General features: G+C 30.4%; 1 protein-coding gene across 6 annotated transcripts; it reads left to right on the forward strand.

The window, feature by feature from the left end:
- The first annotated feature begins 2,824 nt into the window (after nt 1-2,824).
- On the forward strand, nt 2,825-11,245 carry LOC131660966 (uncharacterized). 6 transcript variants are annotated; one of them, XR_009301087.1, is made up of 11 exons: nt 2,825-2,935; nt 3,035-3,078; nt 3,294-3,467; nt 3,632-3,899; nt 3,990-4,421; nt 5,901-5,994; nt 6,499-8,947; nt 9,150-9,202; nt 9,315-9,373; nt 9,807-9,908; nt 10,661-11,245. XR_009301087.1 is itself a non-coding variant. In XM_058930343.1 (9 exons), the coding sequence occupies exons 1-5, from the start codon at nt 3,264-3,266 to the stop codon at nt 5,911-5,913; spliced, it is 795 nt and encodes a 264-aa protein (XP_058786326.1). In that variant the 5' UTR covers nt 3,138-3,263; the 3' UTR covers nt 5,914-5,994; nt 6,499-8,947; nt 9,315-9,373; nt 9,807-9,908; nt 10,661-11,245. The 6 variants fall into 6 exon arrangements, 3 of the variants coding, with proteins under 3 accessions (XP_058786326.1, XP_058786327.1, XP_058786328.1); XR_009301086.1 differs by lacking the exon at nt 9,150-9,202 and having other exon boundaries at nt 6,499-8,390; nt 8,782-8,947; XR_009301085.1 differs by lacking the exon at nt 9,150-9,202.
- Nucleotides 11,246-14,047: the final 2,802 nt, after the last annotated feature.

Raw genomic sequence — 14,047 nt, forward strand, 5'->3', positions numbered from 1 at the left:
AGTGTGGTCAAGATGTGATTCCAATGTTGTGATGGTAAAGGTACGTTTTAAATTTAGAAGGGATCTTTATGGATCTTGGGATGACCTAATTCATAGTGTGGGTGTAATGAGTGAGAAACACGTTAATGTTAGTTTTTACGATTACCCTTGGATTCCATAGGGAAGGCATATCATGGATTCAATTATTAAGAATGTATTGGTTCTTGAGTTATGTAGTAGTGTTAGAAGTTTTATATTAGCATAATGGGAGTGAAACGAGCAAAGAATGAGCCATCACATTCCATTGGAGCTGATGAATAATTATAATCATCGTTTCATTGTTAGTGTTAATGGCACACATGTGATTGTTTAGCAAGATATTGGTGATGAGATGTTTTATTCAAAATCATCTTATTGTAGTATTCGTAAGTTGGAGTAAAAAATAAAATTAGAAAATTTTAAATGGGTTTTGCGGTTGAAGGAATCATGTGCATATTCACTGTTTGGTTTGGAAGATAACCCACGAGTGCTTGATGACTACTTATCGTAGGATTCAAAGATTCATGATTATTAATATTGTTTATCTGATTACTCGGTCATGGTTAAATCTCATTTACATACTTTTCAAAACAACGAGTTTGCCAAGGAACAGGATCGGTCCCGATTTTTTAGAGGCCCAAGGAAAAAAATTGACCTTTAATAAAAAACTAAGTAATTAACTTTGAATTTTTCTTTTTCTTTTTTGGGTTGTGTTTTTCTCTTTTGTTTCAAATAGAGAAGAGAAGGTCAATGTGCCAGACTCAAAGGATGCTGGTTGTGGTTGACACCAAAGTGGCGGCGGCGTGATGTTGTGGTTATTCGGTGGCTGGCGTGTGGGAGGCGTAGGTTCGACGGTGAAGAGCTAAAAGAAAAATAGATACGAAAAACCTAAAAACATATTGAAGAAGGATATTTGAATTTTATACTGACAATGATGTAATATAATGAATTAAGATTTAAGATTTTAATGTATTTTGTAAAAGACTATATTTTAAAAAATTGTCGCTCAAAATATAATATAAATTTAGTGCATTTTGTAAAATTACAAAACCAAACTATATAAAAATGAAATTAATGCATTTGGAAAGAGTGTTTGCATTTTATAAGATAACAAAAAATAATTTATAAAAATGTTTGCATTTGGTTAAATATCAAAATTATTTTGCAACATTGACTCCCTATAGGGTTGGACTGACACCCTCTTTGCCATTAGAAGACACCCATCCACTGAGCGAAATTGCTTTATTTGCAATTCATTTGCAAATTCTTTAAATATTATCATTATTTATTATAATATTTTAACTATTTTTTTGATTTCGAGGTCCCTGGTTTTTTGAAACCCTAGACTGTGGGTTTGGTTGTCTTGGCCCAAGGTCGGCCCTGCCAAGGAAGTGCTGGAGAGCATTTCTAAGCATATCTTACACGTAGATTTTTTGGGGTTTAGACTGTCAGATATAATCAAGTTTGGCCATGATGGGAGTGACTTGGAGTTGGAAGGAATTTGTAATAGTAGGAACAAATTCATATTTTTGCATGCCATTTGATGGTGACTATTATGAAGAAGCAACATTTATTTGTGAAAATACTTTGTCTCACCTTGATCCCCATTCCTAAGGCAATATGTTTACTATATTGAGAGCAATATGTTTGTTAAGAGTTTACCATAGGGTGTGTTATGTGTAATAATTTAAAGTTTGTTTAATAATATTAAATAAATTATGGATTTATTGTTGAATTAAGAAATAAATAAATATTTTTATTAAAATGTATAATAGGTTAATAGTGATATATTTTTTAATAATTGATAAACATATATATTATGTATTTTTATATAATAATATTAATGACATTATATAGATATATAGTGCGGGTATGCGATAAGGTGAATAGTAAGATACTTGTGTCTGCACCTATCCCACTTATTTTAATGAATAATTACTTATGCTCGTGCCCGTGCCCGTGCCCGTGCCTATAAGGTATGAGAAAAATTGCCATCTCTAAATTCACTTCAATTGTAAGAGAAATTTAACGGACATAAACCAAACTTAAAAACAAATTATTGAGAATGATGAGAACCTCCCTAAAATGTACTATAGACAACTAATTTTATAGTTTTTTTTTAATTTTTAATTTTTAATTTTTTTTTTTAGATTTGGAAACAGTTTTTTTGAATTCTTATTTTCTTAGATTTGGAAACAAATTTCAAGAAAGCATTGATCAGTATTTCTCCAAAATTCTTTCAGTATGCACATATCTTAAGCAACATTGGTATTTAGGATTTCACCATAAGTATCTTGATGATTTTGAAGAATACTTGCAATATGAGATTGATTTACCTATTGTTTTTTTACCATCCTAGTAAAATTTATGAGGGGGATGGTTAACAATATTATCATCAATATTTGTCACAATATTAGAGTCCTTACTATTTTTAAAAATATTATTAATAGAAATATTACTATATTTATCTTCATATTTATTTTTATATTTAATTAATTATTTCCTTAATATGTTTACACAAACAATTACATTTTTTAGTACGGCTAATAAATACATATTTGATTTTCAAAATATTTGGTTTATTTTCTTTGAAAAAATAGACCCCAATGCAATTTTCATTTGGTCTTCCAACATTCTTATGATTCGTCCATGTGTCAACAAATTGTACTTTCCCTCCAATATTTGGTCTTCCAATATTTGGTTTATTTTCTATGGCCATGTGTGTTGCTCTGATTCGTCCATTCACAACAAATTGTACTTTCCCTCCAAGCCTACTTTACCGAATCTGCAGCTTCTCACTCTTTCCCTTTCTTTCTCACTATTCAGATCACTTTCCTCTTATTACTCCTCCTTTCTATTCAGTTTAATTTCAGAACTCCTCCCTCTCTAACGGCGCCGGTGAAGAAACCACCGTAAGGTATGGGTTTCTTTCTTTTTTTCACTCTTTCCCTTTCTTTCTCACTATTCAGATCGGTTGGATCTCATTACTCCTCCTTTCTATTCGGTTTCCTTTCAGAACTCCTCCATCTCTAACGGCGCCGGTGAAGAAACCACGGTAAGGTATGGGTTTCTTTCTTTTTTTATTTCAAACCATTATCTGTTAGTTCTTTATATGCCGTTTCATGCTTCACACTACCGTCGACACTGAGCAAAGCTTGAGAATGATTCAGTTTGATGCGTTTCATTCCGTTTCATGCTTCACACTACCGTCGACACTGAGCAAAGCTTGAGAATGATTCAGTTTGATGCGTTTCATTCCGTTTCATGCTTCACAGGAACAAGTTAGCTTGCATTTTACCACAGGAACAATGTCAAGGGCTCCCATTCTCATAAACGATTTGGTCAAGGGGAACCAGGTCTGGAAAATGCTGATTAGGGTTGTTGATCTTTGGGTTGTTAATGAGAAAAATGGCCATCAACACCTTGAGATGGTCATTCAATATGTAAAGGTATTATTTTTCATGGGATTCAAAGTTTTTTATTTGTGCTTTTATAAATTTCCACTGTTTTCTTTCTGTCATAACATGTAATCTTTATGTTAATAGTTTTAAAAAAATGTTACATTCTTCTGTGTATTTGGCAAATGACCATTATTAAACGATGCTCTTCGCAGGCTGATAAGATTCATGTGACAAGTTGGAACCGAGATTTCAAAGATTGGTTTGAACAAGTGAAGGAGCATGAGACTTATATTATGTACAACGGAGAACCCGTGGACAACGAAGGTCCTTTAAAGGTCTGTTCTCATCCACTCAAGGTTGTCCTCAACGGCGGGACTACGATGATCAAGGCGGCGTTACCCGACATACCAACCCACAAGTTCATTTTTCATCCTATTGATAACTTTCTCAAAGGGAACTACAAACATGACCTGTTATATGGTGAAATATCACTTTTTATTTTTGTGATATGCTTCTCTTATTTGAATGCAATTGTTTCTAATCTTGGTTTACTTGCTTCATACATTTTAGATGTTATAGGGGTGTTGCAAGATGTTGTTAAGACACAAATGGGCGGTGGTAATAGGAAATCTTGCGTCAATATTACCTTGCGTGATGTCGAAGGGAACGTTATTGAGGTGGCATTATGGGAAGCTTATGGCAAGCAATTCATGAACTACACTACCCCGAACAACACTTCTGGACCTACAATTATCGTTTTGACCCATGCCTGGTGCAAGCCAAATTCTGGTTTCAATTACTTAGCACTTCTTCTAATTTGATGTTTAGATTTATATACTTCCATGTTTACATCACTATTCCATGTTTCCTGTTAGACTGTCTTCCTTACAAACCTTTGCCCTGTGTTATAGTTTCCGGTCTTCCGTCTCTTTCGAATGCATGGAACGGCTCTAGACTTCTCATTAACTTGGACCATCCACAAGTGGCAGATTTCAAAGCTAGGTAATGTATCCAATTGTCTTAAAAAATCCTTCAATTAATGTGTTTCAATTCGATTAAAAAATTTATGAAAATCATGTTGATTTCAGTTTTGGAATGTAATCAATACAAACGTTGGTGAATATGTGATAAAAGATTCTGCCATGACTCTGTAGTATTATAACTCCTTTATGGCATATTCACCATGTTTTGTAATCATTCTGATATTATAGCTATCTAATTTATGATCAATTCCTGTTATAAGCATATGAATGCTTATTTATATAACATTCAAATAGGCTGACTTCCAAATGATGCAAACATCCTGCACTTCTGTATTTCATAGGGTTATAAATGCTGATGTATCGTAGGGAAGCAACCACATAAACTGGCTTATTCATACTCTTTGCAACCAGCTTAATTAGATCAACATATTAGCATGACATAAGTTTGAGGCGGTCAGAATGGTAACAGATGAAACATTCATTCGATGTTAACAGCCGGGGAATATATCGATGTTTATAGAAAACATTTTTCATTATAATGCTCAAAATTCTTTGTGCAGCAATTTGTTTTCCTCGGCATTACCCCATTGTACATGAATGTATTCATCAGTGTGACAGGTTATTTTATAAAAAAATAGGCGGCATTCTTATTAATTCGGTTTTTTAAAAATGTTCTGTTGAGGTTATGTCTTTTTACTTTGATTCTGTACACTACTGAATTCTTCAACTATGATTGTTTTTCAAAAATAGGCGGCATTCCTATATATTACACTACTGCTTAGATTCAGTTTGTTTTCATATTCATTGCGATTCTTTAACTCCTCCCTGAGTTGGTGATAGTGTGAAAGAAAACAGTTTCTTGTGATTCTAGATTGTAGCACAAGCAACTTTGTAACTTCTAGCAGTAACTAAAGCATTGTTGAATTGTGATGTGTAATTGTAATGAACTTGTCATTTATCTTATCTAACACCATGATTTAAACCAAACATCAGATGTGAATTTCATAGTTGTTTACAAACATGTACTAATTTTTTGTAAACTAATATTATTTATAAGCAAAATAGTTGTTTACAAACATGTACATTATAATTACACTGCTGAATGTCTAGACAGATAAGCAAAAACTAGCTTTTGTGTTAGTGGACATAACACAACTTTTTAATTTTTCTTCCTGCAAGTCTGGTGTATCAGCCCAATACATCACAATACATGTTGTTATGATGATACATAATACATGTTGTTATGATGATACATAATATACTTTATGATGCCCATTAGTGTGGAAGTCGTTTAAATATATTGGGACCACAGCATGACAATGTGCTTAAAAACAGGCTCTGCTAAAGATCTTTGACCTGTGGTCATCATAATTTATGCGTTTTTCAAAAAAGACCTATCACTTTTTCATTTATCCACTGTACAATAAACAGCTCCTTTTTCCAGCATTGCACACTGGGCCACGCAAATTACTCTCTAAATCTGTCCTTGTCTGCGCAGGTACAGCAGGTAGATTGGTACACATTCCAGCATTTTGGGAAATACTAGAGAAAAGAGTCACTTCTACCTTAAATGCTTTGTACTTCTTGACACGGTAAGTCAAACAATTTCCATAGGTTCTGTTTTTTTTTATGACAACCCTTTCATAAAAACATTAAATTTTGATGTGCCCATTCTAAAGTAATTTAGGTAGTATTTGTAATTGTTTTGAAACTTTAAACTCCTTGCTAGACACTGCTGCACACTTGCAGCATGTAATGATGTCCTATCTATAGCATAGGCTGCACAAATTTGGCTTTGGTAACCGAGTAGTTTTCCCATGAGGGCTGTTTTGTTCCATTTGCATATTAGTTATCCTAACTACCTTTTAGAATTGCCCATAGTTTACCTATGTCCTTACAAGGTAAAAAATTACCACTACTTTTTCACTACAACCCAAGATGTCATGAAAGTTATCTTTGGTCTTTTGGAAGGCTTGCCACGAATTGTTTTAAAAATGATTGACTGTTTTTACTCTTAAGAAATTAAGTTTAATATATTCTAATATTATATTCATTGGACAAAGAAATTTTACTGACCTTGACAAACATTTATTCAGTTAAACCTTTCCTGTGAGTTTGCCTTGGCACAACAGTCTTGCAACCTCATTGTTCCGGTTAAACAGGGTCGATAATTGAGTTTGGAATAACTTCATCAGGTGCAAATCTAAGTCTGCCTATACTATTAATGTATGTATTCTTCTGTAATAATGTGCCTTGAATTTTCATGAAACCTACTAAACTTACAGTTGCTTGTCATCTTTTTGCCTTCCTGCGAATTTGGTTTGCCAGACAGGGCCTAAATACAGTCAACATGTAATTTTAGGGATGAAACTGAATATAATGGTGTTATATCAAACTATATTGCAAATGAATCAGAATATAGCTTAATCATATATATCAATGATTAAAACTGGACTACATAGGTTAACATTTTCAAGTTGGGGATGCACATATATTCAGCCAATAATTTCCTATCAGTGCTTAACTCAACAGTCAATGCCATTTATTAGAAAAAACCTCATTGCCATTGTGTTCAATATACAGCAAGAATAAATAAGTCAGACATCTAAAATTGGTTGAATTCAATCAAGCTTCTGTAGTACTTCTACAAATTAGGTACTGCTCAACATTTTTATAGGAGTGCTTCCCTTATTTATCATTGTGATCAACATACAACAACAATAATGTATGGCTAAGTATTAGAAAAAACATTATTACCTTCCCTTAATTATCACAGTGAGACCCTTATTTATCATGTGATGCAGCATGAGACTCAAATTGATAAATGATCACCAATTTTTTCTGATTGTGAGGCCAAATTTTGTTGAGGATGTCATGATGTCATGATGTCATGATGATTTTAAACATTTACAACCTATGTACTAAATGCTGGGAGCTTAGAAACAATGCCATCGGGCCATGTAACAAGTTTTTGGTTTTTTTCTATGAGATGCTTCCTAACTGATGGATTACAACTATCTTGGAATGCATAATGGAGACTATAATGTACAAACAATGACTCATAACGTCTCTACTGTTTTTTAATAGAACCAGTGTTAAAAATAGGATTTCGCTGCCAGCATCCATGTGCAATATAACAAAAGTACAACTGGGGCCGTAGAAGCTATATTTCACTGCCAGCTTCCATGTGCTAATGAGAAACATGGAAAGGGGACTGTAGATACTATAGCATTTTACGTTTTTTAATTTCTTCATGACCAAAACTGATACCCTTGCCTATCAACCATTGTAACTATTGTTATTAAAAATGTCAATGTAATATATAGTTCTCATTTCTATCTTGCATAACATTATATTATTACCAATTATGTCGTAGGTCTAATGCCGAGCTAAAAGAAAGGACACTCATTTGGGATTTTACTAGAGCCAAATATATTCATATGGAGGATAATACTTCTTCTTTTTCATGATTGCAACAAAACTATCAATATATTCTTTGGCGGATTATATCTTTTCGTTATAGTCATATTCCATATGTTAATTTCATCCCGAACAACACAACATCACTAACAAATAACCCGTGCGGCAGCACGGGTCTCTTACTAGTTCATATAAAAAACCTACCTCTCTAATCTCTCATTTTCATCTTCTTTGCTTTTTCTTTCTCTGTTCCTACTGCCAACTATCTCCCTTTCTCATTCTCTGGTCAGCAAGAAAGAAGAAAAATAAAATCAGGCTAACGTAAGTGGCGCCGTTCCCAACGCTGTTATACCTTCCAGAGACTCCCCTCTCTTCGCCGGATACAATCTCTTTAGCGCCACTGATACCAAGGTTGGGAAAAACTTTGATCCCCACGGATCTGTTCTCATCTGATTCCAAACTAACATCTCTCCTCCGTAAAATGCCTCATAAATCTGCCAAATCGAAGGAAGCTCCAATTGAACGACCCATCCTTGGTCGATTATCTTCTCACCTCAAGATTGGAATCGTATGCTTCTTTCCCCTTTTCTCAACAATCCCATAAATTTTCAATTTTTATACTATTCTCTGTACTCTTTTTCAGTTGCAAAATTGGGCACTTCGTTAATCATCTTCATTCCATGCATGATTTAAGTCTTCTTAATTTCCACTCACTTATCATCTTGGGATTCATAGTAATTGTTTAATACTTAATCGCTAAACTACAGTTCTTTACTGATTTTTTCACACTTATAAAGTTGAGACAGTAAGAAGAAAAATGCTTCTTTTATTGGTTTATACTACTTAATTTTGAATTTATTTATCCTTTGATGTCAAAGATTATATTTTTTTGTTTTCTCTATATTTCTAATTTGATTTATATTTTGCAATATTCATGAATATTGCATGAAATTATTAAGAAGGGGGATGCAGGCCAAAAGTATATGTAAGGATCTAGAAGTATGGAAATCGACTACTGAGTTCTTCTTCGTCTTCTCAAACTAGAGCTTTGCAAACTCATTCAAAACGTTCTAATAAGCATTTGCCATGAAATAACATAAAAAACAAGGATCATGAGTTCCATAAGTAAGTTTAAAGTCTCAACTTCTATTTTTGATGAATTTGTTGTTCCATACCATTACTGCTATAGCCCTGCAGTTTGTGTTAGTACATTGTTGTGAGCAATTTTCATTCATTTGGGAGCTCTTAGATTCAAGCTATTAACAAGTGATATTCTTTTTATTCCATAACCACCATTAATTTTGATTACATATTTGATATTTTTAAGGCAATGCATGAAATGTGGAAAGACTATATAATGTTGTTGCTTAAATCCATTGGGTATTGTTTTTGTATCTTTGCTCTTGATGATTTCACAACTTCTAATCTTGAGTTTTTTACCACTTTTCTTATCTCATGGCTTTTATGATAATAAACATGTCTATTATTACAGGAAAAATCCATTGGCTCAAAGTCTCCTTGGTGCAGATTTACACAGTGCTATTATTTTAGGTTCGAGCATACTTTTTTTTTTTTTTTGCTTTTAGATGACTTGTGAGCATCTACTCAAGATAATGCTAAACCATTTCCTTTATTTTTTTTAACTATTACTGCATATCACAAGGAAGCTATATTGCCACTGTTAAGAAGTTAATTATTTCGCTACATATACTAATGCCATGATGTGTAATTGTTTCATTAACAGTTGTGTTAAAATTGTTGCTGCTGCTATAATTGAACTGGAAAAACTATTTTTAATCATATTAGGAAGTGTAGTCACGATGTTGAGTAGTATTTCACACTATCATATAGATTTTTTTAAGTTGCTAGAACTAATGTTTGATTTTTTAGGCATTTAAACGAACCACATTTTTGAAATTGCGTTTCTCCTATCATTAGATTACTGGTTATCACTTATTGCACTACACCTGTTTATGTTTTGCAGTTATGGAGTGTAAACTAACTTAAATTATTGGAGATGGTGGCATTATGATTTGTGAGACTGCAGAAACTTTCGGGAAAATTACTAAAGTTAATAAATGTCGAGGTAATTTATCTATTTAAAAGTAGAATTTGTTCTAGCATTATCTAAGTTTTTCTTCCTGTATATCTCAAGTATTAATGCTTACATGAATAAACAATGTTCTATGTGTTTTTTGCTTTTCTTAAATGTTACTAGTGATTTCTGTACAAATGTAATAATTAATGAATTATTAAAAGTTTGCACTTCCATTTTGAAAGTTTAGCATAATTTGCTAAACTTAAAAGCTATACATGTTCTTATAAAATGCAATTTGGCTGAGATTTTCTTTGTCATTGTTAGATTATCTCTCTTAAGTTATATCTTTTGTATTTTGCAGAAACCAGTTATCTTTTGTATTCGATCTACTGTCCATTATCTTCAATTTCGTATACCATTTTTTTTTGTTATTGTCTTTCAACACTATAAGTATTGTGTTTAGTACAACTATTCAGAATGTTAAGCACTTCGTCTTTCGTATACTATTAAAGTCTACTACTTCTTCTACATAATGTCCTTAGCCTCACAATCATCATATAAAACATTCAAATGTCATGGAATTTTTACATACCGAACCTACTATTATGAAATGTTATTACTTATATTCAAATGTTATTACTTATTTTCATGTATATTACAGTTTTATTAGAGTCTTAATTGACATAATGCTTAAATAAAATTGTAAACTAAAGTGCTGATAATTGGTTTTTTAAAATCTTACAATTTGTTGGGGCACATGTCATAATACTGTTTTTTAAAAATGTGTGTTGAAATTATAGGATGAAGTGGAAATTGAAATGAGGAGATTGAAGTTATAGTTGAAGCAACCAATGAATATATATAGGACAACTTGCAAGGAAGCCTTTATGGTATAAATTTTTTCTGAAGAAACACCATTGCCATTAGTTGAGAAAGAGAGATTACAGAGGTTGTATATGATGTTGTTTGTGCTTGAGGTCATCCAATATTAAGACCTGCTACTCATCTGAACCAATGTAGTTTCCTTTCACGGTTTAACTATAAAGTGAAATTTATTTACATGTGAATATTAACAAAGCTTCCATGCTCAAGGCTTTAGGAAATATTAAATTGATTTATTATATAATTTACAATTTTTTAAATAAATTAATTAATTCAGTTATGATTATTATAACACTTTATTTTTAATGTAATCTAAAATATTTTTATAATATTATTAATATATACAAAAATAAATTCATTATTGATCGTTTAGTAAAACATGGTATATCTTTCAATTTTTCATAGTTAATATTCCTAAAAATATATGGCATAATTTTGCATAAAAAATTAATTTATAAATTATATATTGATAGAGACGTAGCAAAAAGGAAAAAATAATTTAGAATTCAAAATTTGAATTTTAAATTAAATAACTATAAATTGATTTTTTTTTTTATATTTGTTATTAATCCAATTATATTGATAGAGACGTGATTAAATATTGATAGCATTAAATTAAATGGATGGTTTTTCTTTTATAATAAATTGTAACGTGAATTAAATTGATAATTTTTCTTTTAGATGGTCCTTTCTTTTCATAAATTTTTTTATGCATAATAAGTAATATCTATAATATAAATTAATTCATTATATAATTTTGATAACTTTTTAAATAAATAAATCATTATAACACTTTAATTTGAATATTATCTAAAATATTTTTATAACATTATTATTATATACAAAAATAAGTTCATTATTTATTATTTTTTTCCATTTTTTTTATTATTGATAGAAATATTTTTATAACATTATTATTATATACTAAAATAAATTTATTATTGATCTAAAAATTACTATCAAATGGAAAATAATTTTTTTCCTAATTTATTTTAGGGTTTATTATGTAGAGTGAAGACCCATTTTGGTCCCTCACAAATATTACACGAGTCAAATTAGTCCTTCACAAAAAAAATTGACCCAACTTAATCCCTTACAAAATTTAACCGGATCATATTAGTCCTTCTGCAAATATTTTTCTCAAATCGGTTTTTTTTTCTAGTTTTAAACTGTGAGTGGACTGCCACGTTGGATTTTATTTATTTTTTATTTTTTTAATACTAAATTGATTTTTATTTTTAATTTCATTTTTAAACAATTATAAATTAATAATATAAAAAAGTCAAAATTGTTTCTTATAAGGAGTTGAACTCAGACCCATGTGGTTAATCTTAAACAATTCTAAATTTAAAATAAAAAATACAAAATTTGTATCAATATGGTCTCGAACCTAAATCTCTTCAGATTAAAAGACAGTCAATTTAATACAATAGAAATTGATTTGTTTATTTGTAAATGATAGTCACTCTACTAACAATAGAAATTGATTTGTCTAGTTGTTATTGATAGTCATTTTACTAACCGTAGAAATTGATTTGTCTAGTTGTAAATGATAATCACTTTATTAACAATAGAAATTGATTTATCTAGTTGTAAATGATAGTCACTTTACTAACAATTGAAATTGATTTGTCTTGTTGTAAATAATAGTCGCTTTACAAACAATAGAAATTGATTTTTCTAGTTGTAAATGATAGTCACTTTATTAACGATAGAAATTGATTTGTCTAGTTGTAAAGTGAAAATCATTTAACTTGAAGGGACTTGGATTTGAGACCTCATAGGTAAAAATTTATGTATAGAATTTGTTAATATTAGTAGAAATCATGGAAATTACTTGTTTAAAAATTAATTTTAAGAAATAATTTTGGCTTTTTTGATATTATTCATTGATAACTGTTTAAAAATGAAATTAAAAATAAAAATTAATTTAGTATTTTTAAAAAATAATCTAACGTGTCAGTCCAGTCACGGTTTAATAGTATGAAAAGAACCGGTTTAGAAGTAGAAAAAAACCGATTTGAGAAAAATATTAGCAGAAGGACTAATATCATCCGGTTAAATTTTGTAAGGGATTAAATTGGGTCAATTTTATTGTAAGGGACTAATTTGACTCGTGTAATATTTGTGAGGACCAAAATGGGTCTTCACTCTATTATGTATTATAATTTTTCTGTAATCAAGGTGTATTAATAATTAGCGAATATTAATTAATAAAATTCAATTAAATAACATAATTTTATCCATACAACATCTATTCTTACATATTATTATTATTATTATTATTATTTTTATTATTATTATTAATGAAATATATTTAAAAAATCAAACTCAAAGGGAAGAGATTTAAAAAATAAAATGGAGATTTCATGGCGTGCTCATATAGAGTGTCATTCCAATTTTTAACCTATCTTTTGAGTTCTCTATCCATAGAGCATAGTGAAATATTGAATTTTTATTTAAAGTTGAAATATACCTATTCAATTTTACATGAAGAACATGAATAAATTTTAATTAGTAAGTAAAGAGAAAAGTAAGTAATAGATGTTAGATTAGATTAACTATAAAAAATATAATAGTTAGTAATTAGTAAATTAAAAAATCAAATAAAAATTAAAGATTATTAATTATAATAATATTATTATTAATAGTAGAACTGATATTTTTACTTTATAATGTTTAATGATTATTACATTTTAAAAAATAAATTAAAAAAAAAATTTAACATAAATTTTTTTATCCCGTGCCTTGCACGTAATAGACAGACTAGTATGATGTAATGTTATCTTTTCTATGCTATTTTTTTAATCAATAAAAATTTGATTAATTCAAAAAACAATATGTACACGGTGATCGCTCACTATCCAGCCAAAACCAAAGCCTATACACAAAAAGCCAAGAAGCAACACCTATAACATTAAGGCTGCTATGTATTTCCTATATTTCTTAACATTCCAAAGTCTATAGACTAAACTATCTATGATATCTTTTTCTATGTTTCCATTATAACTAGCATGACCAAAAACTTTGTCATTTCTCATTCTCCAAATGGTGTAAGCAACTTCAGTAACTGCACACTTGATGAGGCTAGCTCTCCAACTTTTCCCTTTGTAATTTTGGATTACCCACTCAAGCTCTCTATCCCACGACAAAGGAACATGATTAACATTAATCCATCTAAGAACCTTCATCCACACATCCTTCAAACTGTCACAGCAGAAGAAGAGATGGCTCAAAGTTTCTTTTTCCAAACAGAAGGCGCAACATTCATCAAGTAGCATACCATATTTTTTCAACCTCTCCTT

This window comes from Vicia villosa, linkage group LG3 (assembly GCF_029867415.1).
Source record: "Vicia villosa cultivar HV-30 ecotype Madison, WI linkage group LG3, Vvil1.0, whole genome shotgun sequence".
NCBI lineage: Eukaryota > Viridiplantae > Streptophyta > Magnoliopsida > Fabales > Fabaceae > Vicia > Vicia villosa.